General features: G+C 44.3%; 2 protein-coding genes across 2 annotated transcripts in view; one reads left to right on the top strand and one right to left on the bottom strand.

Annotated features, from left to right (window-relative positions):
* The window catches only part of BRCA2 (BRCA2 DNA repair associated), a 38,500-nt gene extending 32,500 nt beyond the window's left edge, over positions 1 to 6,000 (top strand). The window contains exons 21-26 of the mRNA XM_074145197.1: positions 362 to 563; positions 797 to 963; positions 1,058 to 1,193; positions 1,953 to 2,209; positions 2,887 to 3,039; positions 4,345 to 6,000. Coding sequence (XP_074001298.1) covers positions 362 to 563; positions 797 to 963; positions 1,058 to 1,193; positions 1,953 to 2,209; positions 2,887 to 3,039; positions 4,345 to 4,983 — 1,554 coding nt within the window. The 3' untranslated portion in view covers positions 4,984 to 6,000. The remainder of the gene's footprint in view (positions 1 to 361; positions 564 to 796; positions 964 to 1,057; positions 1,194 to 1,952; positions 2,210 to 2,886; positions 3,040 to 4,344) is intronic.
* Positions 6,001 to 7,300: 1,300 nt separating this feature from the next.
* N4BP2L1 (NEDD4 binding protein 2 like 1) lies at positions 7,301 to 20,710 on the bottom strand. The gene is made up of 5 exons (XM_074150082.1): positions 20,540 to 20,710; positions 11,640 to 11,764; positions 10,722 to 10,810; positions 9,316 to 9,392; positions 7,301 to 7,556 (listed from the first exon to the last, which is right to left on the bottom strand). Exons 1-5 carry the CDS (start codon positions 20,659 to 20,661, stop codon positions 7,301 to 7,303), a joined length of 669 nt encoding a protein of 222 aa, XP_074006183.1. The 5' UTR covers positions 20,662 to 20,710.
* Between the last annotated feature and the right edge of the window lie 239 nt (positions 20,711 to 20,949).

Genomic DNA, 20,949 nt, shown 5'->3' with positions numbered 1-20,949 from the left:
CAGCCTGCAGAGAGGTGCAACTCTTCTTCTTATGGAATTTTTTTCTAATATTTCTTATGAAAGAGGAAAGCATGCCTGTTATATGAAATATTCACCTTAGTTATGCACTCTTAAACAGGCTTCTCACTAATTATCACGTAAGAATAGTGTGTAATGTAGTACTTAGACAATGGAGCACCAGCTGAGTACCAGTCGAGACTGTTGTGGTAACATACCTCATTTCAAGTCCTAGTAGTGTATCAGTTGAACAAGAAATTGCTTGTAAGGGATGAAGACTTAAGAAAGAGGCTACCAAAAAAATCCTATAAATATTTTTAAAATTAATAAAAAAGACACTGAATATTTTTTCTCTTGGTTACAGGGATATCTCAGTGAAGACCAATTAAAAGCTTTGAATGCTTACAGGCAGTTGATAAACGATAAAAAGCAAACTCAGATACAGGAAGAATTCAAGAAAGCTTTAGAATCAGCAGAACATGAAGAAAACAGTTATTCCAAAAGAGATGTGTCTACTGTATGGAAATTATGTGTGGTAGACTACAGAAAGCAAGAAAAACATAAAGGTTAGTACTTAGAAACTTATGAAAAACTCTTATCTGAACATGTTAACTGGCCAACATAACAGGTAGATTTGAAGAGTTTCCCAACAGTATTCTAGCTTGCCTGTTAATGTTTCAGGTTTTATTTGGGTTTTGGTTTGGGGCTCTTGGGTGGGATGGAGTGTTGTGGATTCATTTGTTTAAAAGCCTTCAAATTAGTATTGCACAGCTAATATAACTTAACCTTATATTGTTAGGAGTGATACTAAGTATCTGGCGTCCACTACTAGATGTTTGTTCATTGTTAAAGGAAGGCAGTCGGTTCAGAATCTACCAGCTGTTAACATCACAGTCCAAAGGAAGATCAGACTCAATTAACATACAGTTAACAGCAACAAAGAAAACTCAGTATCTACAACTATCAGTAAGTGCTTTAACTGCATAAAGATGTATCACTAAAAGGTATCATAGTGTAGATAAGTGTATTGTAAAATCTTGAAAATTTTGTGTTTCTTCAGGTATCACAGGAGATGCTGGTACAGATTTTCTTTCCAAGAAAGGCTCTAAAATTCACCAGTTTGTCAGATCCTTCTTTTCAGCCACCATGTGCTGAAGTTGATTTAGTCGGAGTTGTAGTTTCTGTTAGCAGAACAGGTATGTTGTGGGCCACATTCATGTCCTCCCAATAGTAAGTACTATTTTTTTTATTTCAAAAGTCAAAATGATCTTGGTGTTGTACCTGCATCTCAGGCCTGTGAAACCCTGCTGATATAGCCCATCACCATGATATGCTGGCAGATAATTCTGTTTTCCTGAAGAAAAACTATTTGCTTATTAGCTCAAGAAGAATTTAGTAAGGAAGGATCCAAGCTCAAGAGAAGCTTTTCTTTATTTTCCATAAGTGGTGAGGCACTGGAACAGGCTGCCCGGAGAAGTTGTGGATGCCCCATCCCTGGAAGTGTTCAAGGTCAGGCTGGATGGGGCTTTGAGCAACCTGCTCTAGTGGGAGGTGTCCCTGCCCATGGCAGGGGGATTGGAACTGGATGATCTTTAAGGTCCCTTCCAACTCTAACCATTCTATGATTCTAAGTAAATTCTCACATCTGTGTTCAGTGGCCGCAGAAGTAGCATTGTGCATGTATGTGAGCTCCCTCTTCACCAGAGGACCACAGGAGTATTGTTTTCTAAGCACTGGAACACAGACTTAAAATTGTTTTCTGTAATCAGTAGGGAGATATGGTAGAATATGAATGAAGCATCAGACATCTGTTACTGTGCAGATAGGCTGCCATGCTATACCTACCAATTCTCTTTCAAGACTTGTGTGATTTTTTTTATAGCTACAAATTGCAATGATCAACCTTTATTTAAAGTTTTAAGGTTTAATTCAAACTTTCTTTCTCTTGCTTTTAGGTTTTGCTACTATGGTGTACTTATCTGATGAAAGCTATAATTTGGTGGCAGTAAAGATCTGGACAGATCTCAGACACTTTGCTATTGAAGATATAGTTGTCCGCTGTTCATTCATTTCTGCAAGCAACCTCCAGTGGCAGTCTGAATTCAGATCAGAAATTCCTACGCTGTTGGCTGGAGATCTTTCTGTGTTCTCAGCCAGTCCAAAGGAAAACTATCTTCAAGAGAAGATTAATGAACTGAAAAGTATGATAGAGGTAAATTGTAGATTTATAGTTTAGTGATTAATTTTAGTTACTGCTGCGTTACATTCTTCACCAAAAAGTCCGTTAGTACTAACAAATCTTTAAAACAAGTAATACACATAATGTTGAATTTGAGGGGATTTTGCAGGAGGTGGAGTAAGGTGCTAATGCACTTTTCCTTGAGGACTCTCCATATCACCTATTGAATGCCCAATCCAACTCGACCAACATTGTCTTCAGGATGCACCACGAATCTTCTCTGGTTAGCAAAAATATGGCACCTGTGAATAGGGAACCTGTCACAGTTTGGGTCAAGCTTTTTTAAAGTTGAAATTTATTGCCTTGCTCAGTTGAACACCTTTAGTATCAGATTGCTGGTTTCATTTATTTTTTTTATTATTTCCATTTTCTAGCTGTGCTAAACAGCATGTCTTGGTCAGCATTTGCACTTCTTACTGAAAAGCCAGTTTAAGTACAAAAGGATTTTTTTCTTGTTAACAATAAAAAGAAGGTATGATATTTCTCTCCATGGAAAGCGCAGCAGTCTTCTAAATTGTTGGTTTGATATAAAATAAAGTTCTAGTGGGATTATGAGAAACCAAAGTCCTAAATACTTTGTTTGTGATCATGTAGTACTTACACAGTTTGAAAAACAACTATTCTGCATTGTAATCTGTTCTCCTTTATAGAACGTGGACTCCTTTTGCTCTGATGCAGAAAGTAAATTGATGAATTTGCTACAAAGAAACCGCTCGCTCACACCCAGTTTACCTAAAAGATGTGTCTTGGAATGTCCCTCTCCTTCCTGCAGCTCAGGCCTTTACGCAGAGGATAAAAGTTTGGTAAGATTCTGGTATTTAATATTGGCTTTATACTGCCAGTACATTACAGGAAGGATACAAGTTTTATACTGATAATGGTGAATGGTGTCTGTTCTCAGTCCACTCCGTAAATTCCCTTAAGGGCAGTGCAAGCTGATTAGAGGCTTTCTCTGTGTGGGTCTAGGATTATTCCCCAGGAGGAACCGTGAGATTATTCTTCCTCCAAGCAGTACATGAAAACCTCCCCTTGTGGCCTATGTTTTGACAGCATACTTTAAATATTCTGAATTTTATATGAGTAAAATGCATCATCCTTTCCCTGTAGATGATGTATTGCTGCTTGGTCCCATTGTGAAGATTATCTGACGTGGATGTCACGGGAAGGAAAAATCTTGATCTGTAAATTTTTCTTTCGTGACATTCTGCAGTCCCTACCCTTGTTTAGAGAATTTACCTCCTTTGTCTTTTTTTCCTAGATATTGTTCACTATTTCCAAGATTTAAAAGGGAAGAGGCAATTCCTAGTAAATATTTACATTTTATAGCAGTCTTGACAAAAAAGGAGTTGAATAGTAGTCAAGTTTCCCATGAAGGCTGCTGGTGGCAAGTTGTTCCTGATGTGGAGTCCTGAGGGCAGTCAGAACAAAGATTTTTCCTGCCACTAGCTGCGAGGGAGGTGGAAACACCCTGATTCGAGATCAATTCCTTGGGACTAAATTTAAGCTTATAAGGCATCCTTTTCCATTTCAGAGAGAGTACTAATATTTAATTCTAAAGTTTTAGTTGATATAATTTATTAAATATATTAACAAGTTAAAACAAGTGAGACATTAAAGGTATCCTCAAGTTAAGCATGTGTTTGAATGATTTGCTGCGTAGGGTCTACCCTGTGTGTATTGTTATCGAGTTTTTTGGTCTATATTCTATCGCTTTTTTTCTTAAAATTTTTTTCCTCATTTTTCCTGTTTACCAACCTCTTGAGGATATATCCAGTGAAGCAGAATACTAACTCCTTATTATGAGAGCTTTGATTTCTTACCCTCTGGCACAGAAAAATTCCCATACGTTTATCTTAGATCTCAGAAACAATGTAAATGTCCTGTCTTAAAGTATATGTAAATAGTAATTACTAAGCATCAGTACTTGAAAGAATAATATTAGTCACCATCAGAAAGTATCAAACTAAAGTTAAATTGGACATGAATGATGACATAGCTTTTTTGTTTCAAGTTTCCCCCCCTCCTCCCCTCCCCGTTTTGTAGAAGTAATTGAGGAAGCCGATGGTAGGACATTCTATTCAACATAAAACTTACCTCTTTTTAACTAGATCTCTTCTAAAATTGAAATAAAGCATCCAAGCCCTTTGTCAACTAGCACACCCAATATGAAACTCGTCGCACAAGGGTCAGCAAAAACGCCTTCATCTGCTACAACTAATGAAGTCCATCCCAGAAACAGCAAAAAGAGAAAAGCGATGGACTTCCTCAGTTGCATACCCGCCCCTCCACCACTGACACCAATCTGTTCAATCATTTCTCCATCGTTAAAAAAAGCATTTCACCCTCCACGAAGTTTGGGTTTACAGCGTAGCAAGTCATCAACAGAAACAAATCGGAATATTGGTCATGTCACCCCCTGCAGAAAATCGAGAGAAACTGTCCATCTTTCTGAGAATGATCTGGTTGCTGATGAAGAACTTGCAATGATTAATACACAAGCACTCATGAATAATTTACCAGAGGAAAAGAAGACTGACTATGTAAAAGATAACAGCAATACAATAGCTACTAATTTCTCTGATCATCTTTCACCCAAAAATAGTTCCAGGTCTACCGGGGAAGCAAATAACTCATCAAAAGGCAGTTCTGAAGTAGCTGAGGCTCTTCAGAAAGACACAAAGGAACCTGGGGACTCGTTACCAGCCCGCAGAATGCTACCAAGACAAAACCCCCGAAAATTGTACTAAATGCACATGTACAGTACTGTATATATTTCAAATTCAAATTATTTTTACACTTTGTACATTAAATCCTGATTGTATTTAATAAAGCTGTATTACAAAAACTCATGAAATGGCATTTCATCCAGAAAATTATTTGGAATTCAATAACTATACATTTCTCACACAAACATGTATCATACAATAGCATCAGTGTGGCTGAAGGTTTGATGACATTTTATAATCCATTGCTTTGATTCTGATATGTTCTTAAATTACAGCAGGATCTTTTTCAGTCTAAAGCAATCAGTTTTGTTACCCTCTAGTATTAGAATAGTTGTTTGGGAGTCAGAAGCAGCACAGGGCAAAATAAACAATTCTCTATTGTTAGCAAACATTAATTCTGAAATATTGCTCTGTAATTCTGCCATAGTTTTTGTAATTTTCCCCTCAAACTCTCCCTATTGTGCTAAAAGAGCTTTAGAGAACAGCGCTGATTGATTCATAGCAAAACACCATACACAGGTATTAATGGTAGATCCTTGCCCAGTGTTTCTGAGCTGCTCCTTCCTAAAGAAGCACTCGAGGCCACAGCACCATGAAAGATAACTAGATCTTTCTTTGATTTCATCATGATATCTTTCTGCAGGGGAGTGAGTTAGTACTTGAATTCATTACTTTGTTCTCATTAATTTCAACAGGTGAAGCGTCTCAGAATTGGAGTTTCTCCACTGGAGAGAGAAGCAGCCCTGCTGGACTGGCTGCCAACTCCACATGTCAGTTTGTTTGTTGTCAGGCTGCCCCTTGCCCCGCGGCTTCCCACCACGCGTGGTCAAAGGAGGGAGGATATTTCAGAACTGAGACCCCCCAGCTCCCATTCAGCAGCCTTTCGGGGGTCCTGTGCCATTCAACAGTGCTGAACTGGGGGTGGCTCCTGTCACCAACTGGACGCTGTAGCAGGACAGGCTTGCTGATAGTACTGTAAATCTCTGCAATACAGGTTCCCTAGGCCCCCTAGTTCACACTTACTTACAATGATGATATTGCTTCTTTAAACGCAGCTTGAATAGAAAATACAATTTATCTCATACATACACTGTGTCCTGAAGATAGCTTGGCTTTTGCCCAGAAACAGCATATTTTGTTAAACCTCTTCTATGCCTTTGCTAAATTGCTGGATGAATAGCAGTTATACCCGTTTTTTTTTAATGTCCAATGTGAGCTGCTTTCACTTCCTACTGTAAAATAACTCACTACTGTCCTGTTCTATAAGCAATGCCTAATAACCCACACCTACTTAAAACTGACATCACAAGCGCTGAGTTTTAAAAATGTTTGATGAGGCTTCTTGATGAGGACATAATCAGAATTTAACGGTACGGCTAAAACTACTGCAGGATTGCTTGTTTTCTCTCTCAGCCATCAGTCAGTGGCTCCTTGGCACTTCAGTGGTGGAAGGAGTTGATTTCTCCCCTTGCAAGAATGTTTTTTTCTTCTCCTTAAGTCGTCATTTTTTTATTTCTGAGTTAGTTTGGGTATTTGGTAGCCTTGTGCTGCAGCTATCCAGAGCTGCTCCCGTAGCCCTGCTCCTACTTGGAAGTTAACAAGCACAAGCCTAACACTGATGTTTCCTTTTAGGAGCTTCCGTGTACGGACTCGTCTCGGGATCAGTGGAATTCCTGTGTCATGGCAAGATAAAGGGCTCAGTTTTGTGCGTTGAAGCGTTTCGCCTCCAAGCTGGAGAAGCTGTTTTGGCTGCGACAGAGCTGAGGTAAGACCAGCGTGAATCCAGACAGCAGAGGTGCAGACATGGAACAGCATCAGATCTTGCTGCGATCTGCCAGAGCCACCTTTTCTAGCCTTTATTTCACCTCTCTCAAAGCCAGCAGTAATGCTCTAGGCAAGGTGCAGTGGGAAGGAACAAAAGGTTATACAACCAGATACGGAGTATTAAAATGGCAAGAAATGACAAACGGCATGGAGAAGAAATTGCCTACATGGCCTGCAAGAAAGAATTTAGGAGTATATATCGTCCTCTATTAGTGACAGAGTACAATACAGGAAAAAAAAAAACCCCAAAAAGCATGTGCCACAGCCAGTAAATTTCACGATAATGGATTTCACTTGAATGGATTTTTGTGGAGGAAGAGGGATGAGAGGGAGCACAGTCTGTACGGGGGACAGTGCTCTTAGATGGGTCACACAGAGCTGTGAGATCATAGTCCAGACACATTTAAAGATTTGTAAGAAATAAAAGTCATTTAGACATGTAGTAGAAAAATACAAGAATAAAAAGCAGATTAGAAAAAAAAATGTACAACTAGAGACTTTTATACCCTGATAATTAAAATCCACTGAGGAATCCACCTCTTCCGTTAAACAGCGTGTTGTTTGTATGTGCCACGTGAGGTCTTCTGTTGGAGAAGACAGGAGGGGGGTTGAAACGGGCACCCATCCCGTAAGCTGCATTTGGTCCTCTGGAGCTTCTTTCATCTCTGCTTGGTTTTTCAGAGTGAAGAACACTGTGGAAGGTAACGTTGTGCTCGTATTGTTCTTTCATGCGCTGTATCTTTTCTCGAGGGACATGATGAGTATTTCTTCTGTAGAGTCAACATTAACAGAAAACACAAGTTTAGCTGCCCGTGTATTAGAGGTTATCTTAAGGTTCCTGATATGTTCAGGATAACGGCTCATGTCCCCACTGATCTATTTCTAGCCCTTTTTTGCCAAATTGTTCTTCACTTCCACCTACTTCTTAAAAATATTGTTGTGACTGCTGAAAAGTGTAATGCAAATATTTTTGCGGGCAGCTGGGACATAAGAAGTTGGACAAACGCCTTGAAATGTAGGCCAGGTGAGAAGGAGCTATGTAGAAGACCTGTGTATTATTTTATATGGGTTTTAGTGCTAGTGGCTTGTTAGCCTCAGGGTGAGCTTTTATAAATCTGAGGAAACGCAGACAAGGGCAAGAGGAAATGGCCTCAAGCCAGGGAAGGTTCAGTTGGATATTAGAAAAAATTTCTTCACTGAAAGGGTTATTAAGCATTGGAATGGGCTGCCCAGGGAAGTGGCTGAGGCACCATCCCTGGAGGTATTCAAAAGACGAGTTGACATGGTGCTCGGGAATATCGTTTGGGGTTTTTTTTGTTGTTTTTGGTTTTTTTAAGGTTATCCCAGATGATCTTAAAGGTCCTTCCAACCTAGGTGATTCTGTGATTCTGTGAAGGGCCGTAGGTAGCCCAGACACTGACTCGTATTCAACAAGAATGGAGGGCAAAACCTGTCACTGCTTTGTCTGAGAGCAAGTGGGGAAAAATACGCAATGTCACTCACGCTCAGATTTGTAACTGCTGGCGAGGCTGAGAGGGAGGGGAACAGGACGCTTAAACATGCAGGGACTTCTGGATAAACCAGAAGAGGCTGCAGTCTCTCGAGACACCAGTGGGAATTGTCTCTCCGGAGACCACCAGGGTTTTCTGCTTGTCTGTGAGTTTGCAAACTCTGAGTATCTTTTCCTTTTGCTATTTAGCTCTACTAGGCACAATTCATCGTCTAGAATCTAAGTTTGTCCTGCATCTATACTTTCAAAGCCTTGCAGTGTGGAAATGCTGCATCGCTGCAGCATCCCACTTGTGAAGTGGCCACCAGGTCCTCCAAGCAGCCCGAGCCCAGGACCAGCAACTGGAACAAACCTTATTGCCAGTAAAGACACACCAGGGTGGAAGCAACCTTCAGCTGCCCCTGAATCATTTGCCAAAGAGCTGCTCCAAACTGAGCGTCTTCGAATCAGTTTTACAGTGCTACATGGGGTTCTAGAGGACCTCTCTAAAGATCTTAACATGCACATGCAAAAGGGATAGGACGAATGTATCAACTCTGCATAACGTGGTAGGATACAGAGGCAGCCAAATATGGCTCTAAGTACGTTAGTTTGGCCAGTAGGTGCACCCCACCCTCGCAAGACAGTATTTGTTATGGTTAGCTTTCTTTAAGAACAGATGTCTGAATATTGTCTGTAGTGCTTAGACATGGTTTTGTGCCCAAATAGAGTGCGTGCTGCTCAAAGTACAGAATGAAAATCAAGGGTCCTGCCCCAAGAAGCTTGCAGTGTAAATAGACGCTTCAGGGGGAAATTGTTTTTTCTACTGCCTGACTCACCTCAGCACGGTCAGGCTCTTTCAGGGCCGAGTTCATTGCAGACCAGGTACTGAGTAACAGAAATTTTCCACGACTACCCTTCTGTTATCATTTACTAGGCTACTTGTTAGGGTACATGAAGAGGAAGAGTGCTGACCCTTCTCAGAGCACATCAATGAAATGAGCAGGTGTCTGCTGTATCAAAGAGAAAAAAAAAAGTACCTTGTCAGCTCTCGAACATTGAACTTCCAGGGTGTATCTGGTTCTTGGAATATAACTTCGTACCTATTTTCACGTGCCTGAAGAAGGACACAGAAGCTTTAGACGTACGGCTGTGGAGCTCAGCAGTAGCCAGTCTGCCAGACCCCCTGAGATTTTATTTGGCTAAGAGATGAATCACAGGTACCAGGGACCAGAAAGAGGAAGACAACCATGACTCCCATCAAAGTGCTGGTCTGAGTCCCAACTAGTGCATTTCCTTCTACATCAAAGGATTTGGGTCTCCCAGCAAAACCTGCCTCAGCATTTCCCCCAGTCCTCATTCCCCACGGCAACAACATCCTGGCACTTGAACTCTCTGGAAGTCACGGATGGTTCAAGAGCCACAGTTGGCCACGCCAGTGTGGAGCTTCTGGGAGAGTGAGGTCAACATTTCACCGTCATGCTACTTCCAGCCACTCAGTCTACAGGCCTCCATTATTTTTTTAAGGTAAAGTTTTTTTTTTTTTTAAGGTATTTTTTTTATTTATTTATTATTTAATAAATATATTTTTATTTATAAATATTTATTTAATAAATAATAAAAAATTAATAAATAATTTTTTTTTATTTAAGGTAAAAAATATTTGTGTGTGTACATATGTATTTAATACAATTATTGATTGCTTTTGGGTTTTGATTTGGGGGAAAGGAGGCAGGGAAATGGCAATCTGTTGACCTTTGTACATCTCGCCCACCTCTTTGCTCTCTCTCTTGCTGCCTCATCACCCACGAGCAGTCCCAACTGCTACTGGAGTGGCACATCCAGGCTTTCCACCACCACCATTCATGCCTCTTCTGTGCTCCCATACAACCAAATACTTACACCCAGATTTCTTAACTCACAAGACCATAACCCAAGACCAGAAGTGTGAGTATGCTGTTAGCAGACAGGTCACATTATGAAACTGTAGTAAAACTATTCCCATCTCTGCCAGCACTCCTGACAAGAGATACCAATGTGTCTTTGAAGACTCTTCATGGTGTATTTTTCACAAGTCATTAACTGAAATTGTAAGTCATACCTTGATAGATTTGTCACTAAATAGTTTGGGAACTCTTCAATTGATGTCACTGCTGGGGAAGGGGATGACATCCTGATTGCCAGGAAGCAGCAGGGCAAGTTCAAAGACTGTTAATCTTTCCAAGTAATTTTGCCTTCACTGAGTTATACAGCTGATGAGATAAAACAACTGCACTGGCACCTCTTCCCCTACTTCATGACGGTATCAATCCTTAACTACAATTAGAGAACTAAGGGAAAATGGAAGTAATTATTTTTAGCCATGTTAAGAACCGTTTCAGTCAGATCATCTCTTAAATGTCATAGCTGAGCACATATAAAAGCAATAAATCAGAGCTTTCCCTACCATCATCACATACGGCTTCATTTCCCAAGCATGGATGTTGGTATTATCAATAATAACCGGGCTTTTCCCATTCTTCATTGCTTTGCGTGCTGTAACGTAACACATTAAGTAAAGCTAAAATGTATTCAATAACAGACTGAGCCAGGTCTTACTACCCCCTGAGGGTCCTCTCTTTGCCTACTGCTAGCATGCTTGGGTCCCCACCAGACTTGGGTTTGCAGCTACCACCCAAACACAAGCGGAGGTCAGTAGCCAGCAGATGGTCCCCTGCAGGAGGCCACGCAGCCCCTGGCAGGGCTCAGTAGCAAGAGCTGAAGCTCTCAAAGAACATAGTGGTATTGCAGCACTAGGTATTTACAACAGCTAAAAATTGTTATTTGTGAAAGATCCTTGCTATATGAGCTCAAAGTATGTTTGCCATTGCTAGTAATGAGCTCAGAGTACAGCCACAAAAGCATGTTACATTTTTCGCTCTGAAGTAGAGACCTGGCTTGTTTCGTTCTCAAACTTACTAGGTTTTCCTCCTGTCTGTCACTAATTCCCCCCCTGTAACACTCCCTCCCAAGTCAGGACAGATATCTGAGAAGTTCCAGCCTGAAGGACGGGGAGCAGACAGCTGCTGGGCTGGGACTTGCATGCCACCTGCTGTTATCAGGCTTCAGCACTGCTACCCAACAGTCACCGCTCTGCTCCCTGAAATAACATCTACCAATCACCAACATCTTTTCATTTACAAATTTCTCTCTTGTAAGTCAGAAGAAATAAAGTCAGAAGTGTAAATGTGTATCATTTTAAACAGTACCCCATGAACTTGAGTACATGACAACACTTTGAGATATTTTTATTTTGGGGGCTAAGTTTAACGACAGACAGAAAAGCGAAACCATTCTGCAAAACTTCTGGATCGATTTTGGTCACCTCGCTTTTGGTTCCATTTGTGGGCATCCTCTAGGAGGTCAGGCTCAAACACGTACACGCCATTTTCGATAAAGAAGTCATCGGTACTAAGAACTACAGCACTGGGATAGTCACGTTTCAGTTGTCTGGAAAAAGAAAAAGGAGGATTAATATATGCTAAGACATGCCTTTAATAGAGACCATTAAATCAAGAACCGTAGGAATGCTCTGCAAATATGTACACTGCTTCATTTGAAAAATCTCAGCTTAAAGGATGTGAAAGTAACGCAATCGGTAGATGGACACATCGGAGGAAAGGAATGGAGCTTAAAGGCACGGCCTGGATTTCTTGAATTCAGCAGAGGAATCTACAATGGACTGCCAACGTGAGGCTTTAACCGTATTAATATGTTCAGGTTTTTTTCGGAGTTATCTGAGAAGATTTGACTGTAAATATATAAAAAAAACCCACCCAAATTTGCTACTCCCATGGAAGTTGGTCTCAAAAGACAATTTGATCATGGGAGTTTTGCTACAGAGAGGTTTTTGAAGATAACCAGGAGGAATGATAATTTCTCTTTTAGTAAAGATGCTCTATATTATTATCAGTTTGTCTTGTTCTTTTGTTTGGGTTTTTTTGGCTACAAAGCACATAGCACTTTTTTTTTTTAATTTGCAAACAAATATTGTAGTGATTAGTCAATATTTCCTATTATTTGTTGCAATGTTATAGTTCTTTCTGATTTTCACTTGTCCCTGTTTTACTTAATCCTCCTCTTGTAGAGCTGCGTCATTTTTATTAATTTTCAGCTTTTAAACATGTTTTATAAACAAATCTGAATTGCTTAGATTGGCAGCCCCAAACGCAACAGCCCCATGAACCCGGTGCCCTGTGGTCGGTGGCAGAGGGCCACTCCCTTCTCTCCTCTCTGCTGTGTGCCCCACAGGGATGTTCATTCAGACCTGGGATGCCCAGCTGGAAGGTGGACGCATGTCCTGCCGTACGCTGACCAGCTGCCTCCCAGACACTGAAAATACTCCTTGTGTGGTGGCTTAAATACGAAGTGTCCTTAGAGAGCATTAAAAAAAATATTCATGAAAAATTGGGTTCCCATTTCATAGAATCCTAGAATGGTTTGGGTTGGAAGAGACCTTAAAGATGATCTAGTTCCAAGGCCCCTGCCATGGGCAGGGACACCTCCCACTAGCTTTCGTCCATATTTTTTTGATAGGACAAGGCGTAACAGTTTTAAACTGAAAGAGGGGAGATTTAGGTTAGATATCAGGAAGAAATTTTTCACTGTGAGGGTGGTGAGACACTGGAACAGGTTGCCCAGGGAAGTTGTGGATGCCCCATCCCTGGAGGTGTTCAAGGCCAGGCTGGATGGGCCTTTGAGCAACCTGCTCTAGTGGGAGGTGTCCCTGCCCGTGGCGGGGGGCGGGGGGGTTGGAACTAGATGATCTTTAAGGTCCCTTCCAACCCAAACCATTCTAGGATTCGATGATTTGTGTCCATAGGCAGAATTGTCTATTTTTTTCAGTCAAGGGGGTGCAGGGGGAAGAGGGAGCCTCTGGAAGAAATCAGGGAGAGCCCACAGCATCATCTCACTGCTGTCTCCCTAAGGCCCAAAATGTCTCTGGAAAAGAACGGAAGGCCCACAGAGGAACCTGGTGGCTCTCAGACGTGACTGCTGCTGCCTTGCTATCTCACACCACAGATGGGCTCCACACCCTGGGAACTCATTTCAAGCTTCCCAGATAAAAGTGCTTCTCTTCCATCCCCATAAGCTGCCAAACAACTATTTCTCAATGTCTTTTCTAACTGAGCAACAGCAAGGGAAAAGGTGCCTCTAGGTTATCGGCAAAAAACCAGACACACGGCCAGAAAAGGCTTAATTCTGTCATCTCTAGCTCTGCCCTAACGATTTACTTACCCATTTTACCCTAATCTGCCTGCCAGCGATTCTTCACTAGGATTGCCTGTTAGATTTAGCTGAATAAAGGCCAGCTTCTGACTTTGTTCCGCCTCCAGAAGCTGTAACTTCTACCAGCTGCTGATTAATTCATATTATTTTGTGGTAGCAACCGCCCCGGAGAGCAGAGACTCCCGGCTGAAGGACTGGCCGGGGCTGGCCGGTAGCCACCAGCGGGTAACATTTAGCACCTACACGTCATTTTCTTCTAGCTCCCAACAGATGCTTTATTCACATCATTACTGCTGGGCGACCAGATCGAACACAAGTCACGTCGCAAACCGTTAGCAAACAGTCAAATTATTTTTGCTTTCATTTTGGGCCCCGGCAAAGCATCCTCATCATGAGAAGCGCGGCAGCACCGAACGCTTCTCTGGTTTCTCTGGTGCTGATGAACTGATACGGTCGGCTCTCACTGTGATTCAGCACCTTTCCCACTGCTTTACCCGATCTCTTCTCGAAAAAACTGACCGCGCTGAAGTACGTCACCCTTTAGCTACTAACAGGCACGTAAAATATTGTACACATTAATGAAAGATCTCAAGTTTTATTTTTTTTTCTTGCTCGCTGTTTCTTTCAAAAAATGTTCTCAACCAGCACGAATCTTAAAAATTATTTTCTTAGCACGTACCTTACTAAACTTTTAACACGTATATGGACACTGGCGTGAGAGCTTTGATATTAACCCTTAAGCAATCTAAATAGCGTGTGATTATCTGTAAACTCAGCCTGTCCACGACCCTCATATCGCTGGTAATTAAAGCAGATAAAACTTGTGCTTCAAAGGAGGGAAAAATATGGCACAAAATGTGCTAAGAGCTATGAATTACTGTCACATTCGCTATATTCAGACCAAACAAACTCCTACGAACAGCAACATAAGAAAACATTAAGCGGGGAAAAAGGAGAGGTTTAACCTTATGCTTATTTTGCAGGGTTTAACTTTCAGCTTTCAAAAGCAACCAAACTGACACTAGTGTTTATGACCATTTTCTGTAACCCCCTGTCGCCCATGAAGCTGACAAAAATCCTGTTTCTTCTGTCCCTGATAATTTCAAAGGGCACCCAAACCTTCTTGGTATGTTCCTTGAGAAATAAGCCGCCTCTGATCTACAAGTTGGTTTAGAAGAAAGGCTTTACATAATCACATCAGGCTCCTAATAAAATATGCAATAAATATTAGCAAAATATACGCCAGCTATGCGAAATGGGGGGACTTGTGACCAGGGTTATTAGTTAATAAATTTCAAGCAGCACTGTAAAAAGAAAATTACTCATTGCCATTAGATCAGTAAGTGTAAAGCGTACGAAGGAGGAAAAGAAAAATGAAATTTCTTTGCAAGATCAAGGGTACATCTGAGCTATGTTTGCATTTTTTTAAAAAAAAAAAGCCACTGAACTTGCAGCGCTGCATTGTGATAAGCAGTACCCGTCAAAGGTTCAGTATTAATTTGCCTACTTGGGACATTCAGTTGCAGAGTGTTACAGCTCTCTGACTTGCAGTAGGTACAAAATACAGTCTGCTCCATAGCTTGCTGAAGAAAAGTTTGCCGCTCTTTCAGAAAATACAAAGGATACGAAACTAAGAAGAGAAAGGGGGATGTTTCCTCTGCTTGCAATAAATCTCCCCAACCCCCTTTTCCTCCTCCCGCAAGGCAAAGCAGGTTTCCACGGCAGGTACTGGATCACAGAATCATAGAATGGTTCGGGTTGGAAGGGACCTTAAAGACCATCAAGTTTCAACCCCCCTGCCATGGGCAGGGACACCTCCCACTAGACCAGGTTGCTCAAAGCCCCATCCAGCCTGGTCTTGACTGGATCTCGTTAGATCGGCTGACACAGCCAGGAAAAAAAAGACAAAACAAAACAAAAAAGCTTTCAGATGCTTCTGCTCCTCAGCTCTGACACACAACGGCACCAACTGCATGGATCTTCCAGCAGGACCCAGGAACTGATAAAGCTCCCAGAAACACGAAGCTGTGCAGAGGCAGAGGTTTTGCTCTCTGCCCACGCCGGCCCCACTGGCAGCCCGGATGGCAGGGACGCTTCTGGTTGACGTGGCATCCTGGCTAGCGCTGCTGCACACTCACTTGCCGCCTCACTCTGCTCAGATGGATGATGGCCGCTGTGTTTAAAAAAGGAGAACCTTTCTGTTGAAAACAGAGCCGTGTTTCTGTGTGACCACAGCAGCGCTGGAACAACTGCCTCAGTGAGCGCATCGGTGGCTTTAGGTCTCCTGCGCGGGTCATCTGATGATCTGGTCCCATGATTTATACCGGTTTTAAGTCCCCTTTTTTCGAAATAGCACCTTCAGTGCTTTCAAACAATCATTTCGGATTGTAACTGTACATATAGACAGCAAAATCATTATTCAGGGTTTCAACTAGCTGGATGCATTAGAGTACTTGGGAGAAGTCTCCAGGATCACTAGTAATATTACCGGAGACAGATGAAAGAAATCCGTAGCTGTATTTCATAGGCTGGCATGTGTTTCCATCAGAAAATTTGAAAATAAACTAATTTCCAATTTGAGCCTAATAAGCAGATTGGAAGGAACATTTTCAGTGCTCAGACGGCAACAGAAGAATACGTCGGGCAGATCTCGGAGCCGGTAAATTCCCAAGTTACTTCCAATGGAACAGGAACCAGAACACGTGTCGACTGACATCCCATGCAACCACTCGCTCTGGTCGCTCTCCCTAACACAGAGCAGGTGTTTAAATGCCTTTAGTTTCAGCAGAAAATCAGAACTATGAGATCTGGAGCACATGCCCAGCTCTTATCAGCCGCCTCTGCTGGGTTTTAACAGCTTCTGGTGCCCTGAGGACTTTGCCCTGGCGGGATCCTGCCCATGATCCCTGCGCTGTTGGCAGAGGACGTCTGTGCCTTCGTGTCTGAGCCGCGGGGGTCAGAGCAGCGGCTGCGTCTTCTAAAGCCACAGGCTGCTGTCATATACACATCCAGGGGAATCACCCTGAAACGGTAAAAAGGTGTGTGTAGATACACACACACACACACACACAGGTAAATGTTTACAATGCGTCGCAGCCTGGAGCAGGAGCTGCAGAGGTAAAGTCCATGAACCCCGTCAGAGCTGCAATTCCGCAGGGGGTGGGGGCGCTGGGACGAACTGGGAAAGGTATGGATCACACTGCTTTTCTTCCTTCCTGTTCTGCCAGATTGCTCCCTTGATGCTTCGTAAGGGCACCCAAGAAGGAGCCCATTTCAAGTGATAAATCAACAGCCGTGGCTGAAAAGTTGCATGTTCCATCATGCCCAGCCCAGTGCTCGAACCAACCTGCCAGACAGAGAGTTACAGGAGCTGTGCACCATTGCAGGATGGTACAGAAGCGCTGGAAATGTGGCTACTGAGCAATGAAGAGTCTCTTGGGGAAGCGGGTATGAGCTTGTATGTGGCTCACTGATTTTTTGGAGGTATTTGCGGGTTCTAATTGACAAGCGGCTGAATATGAGCCGGCAGTGTGCCCAGGTGGCCAAGAAAGCCAACGGCATCCTGGCTTGTATTAGAAATAGCGTGACCAGCAGAAGTAGGGAGGTGATTGTGCCCCTGTACTCAGCACTGGTGAGGCCACACCTCGAGTATTGTGTCCAGTTTTGGGCACCTCAATACAAGAGAAATATCGAGGTGCTGGAGCGAGTGCAGAGGAGGGCAACGAAGCTGGTGAAGGGCCTGGAAAACAAATCATATGAAGAGCGGTTGAAGGAGCTGGGACTGTTTAGTATGAGGAAGAGGAGGCTGAGGGGAGACCTCATCACTCTCTACAACTACTTGAAAGGACACTGTAGAGAGGTTGGTGCTGGTCTCTTCGCACAGGTAACTAATGACAGAACGAGAGGGAATGGCTTCAAGCTTCAACAGGGTAGGTTTAGACTGAACATTAGGAAAGAATTTTTCACAGAAAGAGTGGTCGGGCATTGGAATAGGCTGCCCAGGGAGGTGGTTGAGTCACCACCCCTGGATGTGTTTAAGAGACGTTTAGATGTGGTGTTGGGGGATATGATATAGGGGAGAACTTTGTAGTGTAGGGTAGAGGTAGATGGTTGGACTCGATGATCCCAAGGGTCTCTTCCAACGTGGACGATTCTATGATTCTATGATTTTTAGAAGCTATACCCACTCCTGCACCTCAGATAGCTTGTTGTCTTAGCAGTTACCCAGGTCTGATCATGAAATCTGTACTGTGAAGTCGGGGGAAATGCGTTCAGGAGGAGGGTGTTTCACTCGCTTGCTGGAGGCTATGGGAGATGCAGCTCCCAACTAGTCCTCTTCTACACGCTTCTTCTGGTGGTGACGTACCAATCACCAGTTAGAAGGAGATGGTGAGGGTCACCTAAAATATGTGGTTCAGGGCAGCATATTCTCGACAGTGAAGGAACTGGAAAGGTTTGGAGCTTGGTGGTGAGCAGACCAACTCCTCATTCAGCTTTGACTATTCAATATATCACAGGTGGATCCTTCACCGTCTTTACCAGAAACAAAAAACCAGACCTGAACCAATCCATACCACAGTCGGCTGAGCTGGGGGAGCAACTGCGATGGGGAAATAATTTTAAGGAAGATGCGCTAACTAAATCTTACAAAGCTGTGTCCAAACTGTGTGGGTGCAACTGAAAGGTCAGGGAAACGAGTCGTGGATCTGAGGTTGTTCCTAGGATTGTGTGATGAACTGAAAAGGGGCCTTTCTGCTGGAGTTATCAGCGAGTTGCCATGTCACCAGTGATAACATTCACGGTTCTGACTCTTCTGAGCACTGTGCAAAGATATGCAAGTTGTAACAGAACTACTGGCTGATACGAAGAAGGAATGAATGGAGGTGTGTGTGAAAGCACCAGAAGAAACAACAGAGCAAAGGCTAAAACAATGGTACAAACTGATGACCAACAACATTAACAGCAATAAAACTGGGAAAGGTGCTGTTTACACCCCCCTCGGGCCAGCTCCCAGCTCAGGCCCAGCACAGATGACTTGCCACTGGAAGACCTGTGGTCTGAGAGTAGGAGGATGGCCGGGGGGGTCACACCAGCCTGCACACACCTTCTTCCCCTCGTTCCAAAACGGGGAGAGGCTGCAGCTGTGGAAAGACACCCAAAAATGGGAAACTGAAAATAACAGACAAAACCCCTTCCTGGTTCATGGAGCACCAAGTAAGCAAAGTTTGGAGGCAAGAAGATGGCAGCATAGGAACCGCTGGCTGTGGGATGGCATGGCAGACCTGACCAAAACCCACCCTGTCACCACCAACTGAGCAGAGCCCAGAAGAGACAGTGAGGATGGGACAGCCGAAGGTCCTTGTCCTCTCTGATTCTGGACAGAACCACATTGCATTTACCAACACCAAAAAGTACACAATGTGGGAATAGTGAATCTCGAGAATTTTCTTGGCACAGTCCTTTCATAATGTGGACAAAGTTAATGGAGAGGAACTAGATGAAGCTTTTACAGCTGCCCTTTGATCTGTGCACTGCCGAACGGCCAAATGTAATGATACGATCAGCAGGGGCTAGAAACAGAACCGAGTTCCTCAAACATTCATCTCACAGGGGACTAAAACAATACTTAAAACTGATTTTGTAAATCTGTATAATCATTAACCTTGTGTTTTGACCTAAAAAACCAGGTGAGTCAGTTATTTGCACTGGCTGAGAATATGGCCCCAAATCATTACGTTCTTGTTGTACTATGAGAAGACCCAAACCCCCCTGAAGGAGAAGGGGCCTGCACGTACACGACCTCTTTAGGGAGAGACATGCATTTTGGGTGTCAGCAAAAACACAGCATTTGGCCCTTCATTAAAGACCTTGGTCTTGCAGAAGTCCTGTGAAGCAGAAGGCACAGCGTGGCATGGAAGACTGTACCGAAAAGAGGAAACTCTACCAGTGACTCACACAGCTTCATGCTGCCACTTCTCACAGCAGAGCCCTTCCTGTGGCAGCCCATGATCCCAGCACGGGTTCCTCACCCGAGAAGAGTAAGACAACAGCAAATATCCCTCTTTTATAGAAGAATAGAATGGTTTGGGTTAGAAGGGACCTTAAAGATCACCTAGTTCCAAACCCCCTGCCACGGGCAGGGACACCTCCCACTGCTTGCAGGGACACCTTGCTTTGATGGAGAGTGGGTGGCCACGAGAGCTGCGAGACACCAGACCCTGAGATTTTCTGATACCAGACTTAGGCTACGCTGCGTCAGGCCGACTGCGGCGCCGTCTCCCTGCACTCTCCTCTGGGTTTTTCCACCTATTTTATCAGTCTTGGAGCTGTGGGAGAGCGGAACAGTCTCCTCTGCCCATTTTATACACCCCTATGGCTCTGACCAGAGTGCAGGACATCATGGAAACAGAAGTGAGAGTTGCTGTCAGTTTTCCCAGTCAGAGAGAGTAAGCGCTTTACCGTGTTTGTGATTAAGCACAAGTGAAAAAAAAGCACCGGTCTGGTACTTTTTGAGATGAAAAAAACCCCAACAACTCTCTTGGCTTGGGTGACGAGTCCATCCTACTACAAGCACCCCTTTTAGGTCCTGCTCACTCAGAACACCAACACAGAGTCCTATAGGCAGTGTATCCCCGAAGCAGCCACAGGTAGCTGGAGCAAGGGACATGGAGCTGTTTCTGAAGGCAGGGGAGGTTTCCAGCCGGCTCCGCTTACTCCTGCCAGGCTCCCGCTTCCCCCCACAGCCAGAAAAACCAGCTCCGAACCGGTGCCCCGGCCGCCTCCAAAAGCGGCTTTTGCAGCGTTTTCCCCCGTTCCCCGCTGGGAAGCGACAGCCGGGTGGGCAGGGGGCTCCCGGCAGCTCCTTCACTCCCCGCACGGCCCCGCACCGGCCGAGCCCCCGCCGCACCGCTCCTGCTCCCGGCACCGGGGCGGGCGGGAGCCGGGACAGCAGAGACCCGCCGCCGCGGTGATGGGCTCCGTCGCCGCCGTCCTTACCTGGCCAGGGTGGTCTTCCCGGCGCCAGGCAGCCCCCGCAGCAGTACCAGCCTCCCGCCGAAGCGTCGCGGCGGGGGCTGCAGGCGGAGCCCCCCCAAGGCGCGGAGCAGCTGCTCGTCCATCCCCCGCCCGTCCCGGGGAAGCGGGAGCGGCCCGGCCCGGCCCGGCCCGCGGGGGAAGAGGTGGGGGGGCCCGGGGCAGCCGCTCCGGAGCCCGGCCCCCGGACCCCGGGAAGCGACGGGACGCGGGGGTCCCTTCCCCGACCCCCGGCTCGGTGTGGACGGGCCCGGGAGCGGGTGAAAACTCGCGTCCCTCGGGGGAGGGTGGGTTCGGGATCGTAAGTTTCCGAGACTCTTCCCCCGTGAAAACGAAAGCGGCCTTAAAGAGAAATAAACAGGAGAGAAAGGGCG

Source organism: Numenius arquata, chromosome 1 (genome assembly GCF_964106895.1).
Source record: "Numenius arquata chromosome 1, bNumArq3.hap1.1, whole genome shotgun sequence".
NCBI lineage: Eukaryota > Metazoa > Chordata > Aves > Charadriiformes > Scolopacidae > Numenius > Numenius arquata.
The sequence above is the reverse complement of the archived record's forward strand: the minus strand, read 5'-3'. Positions and strand labels throughout refer to the sequence as shown.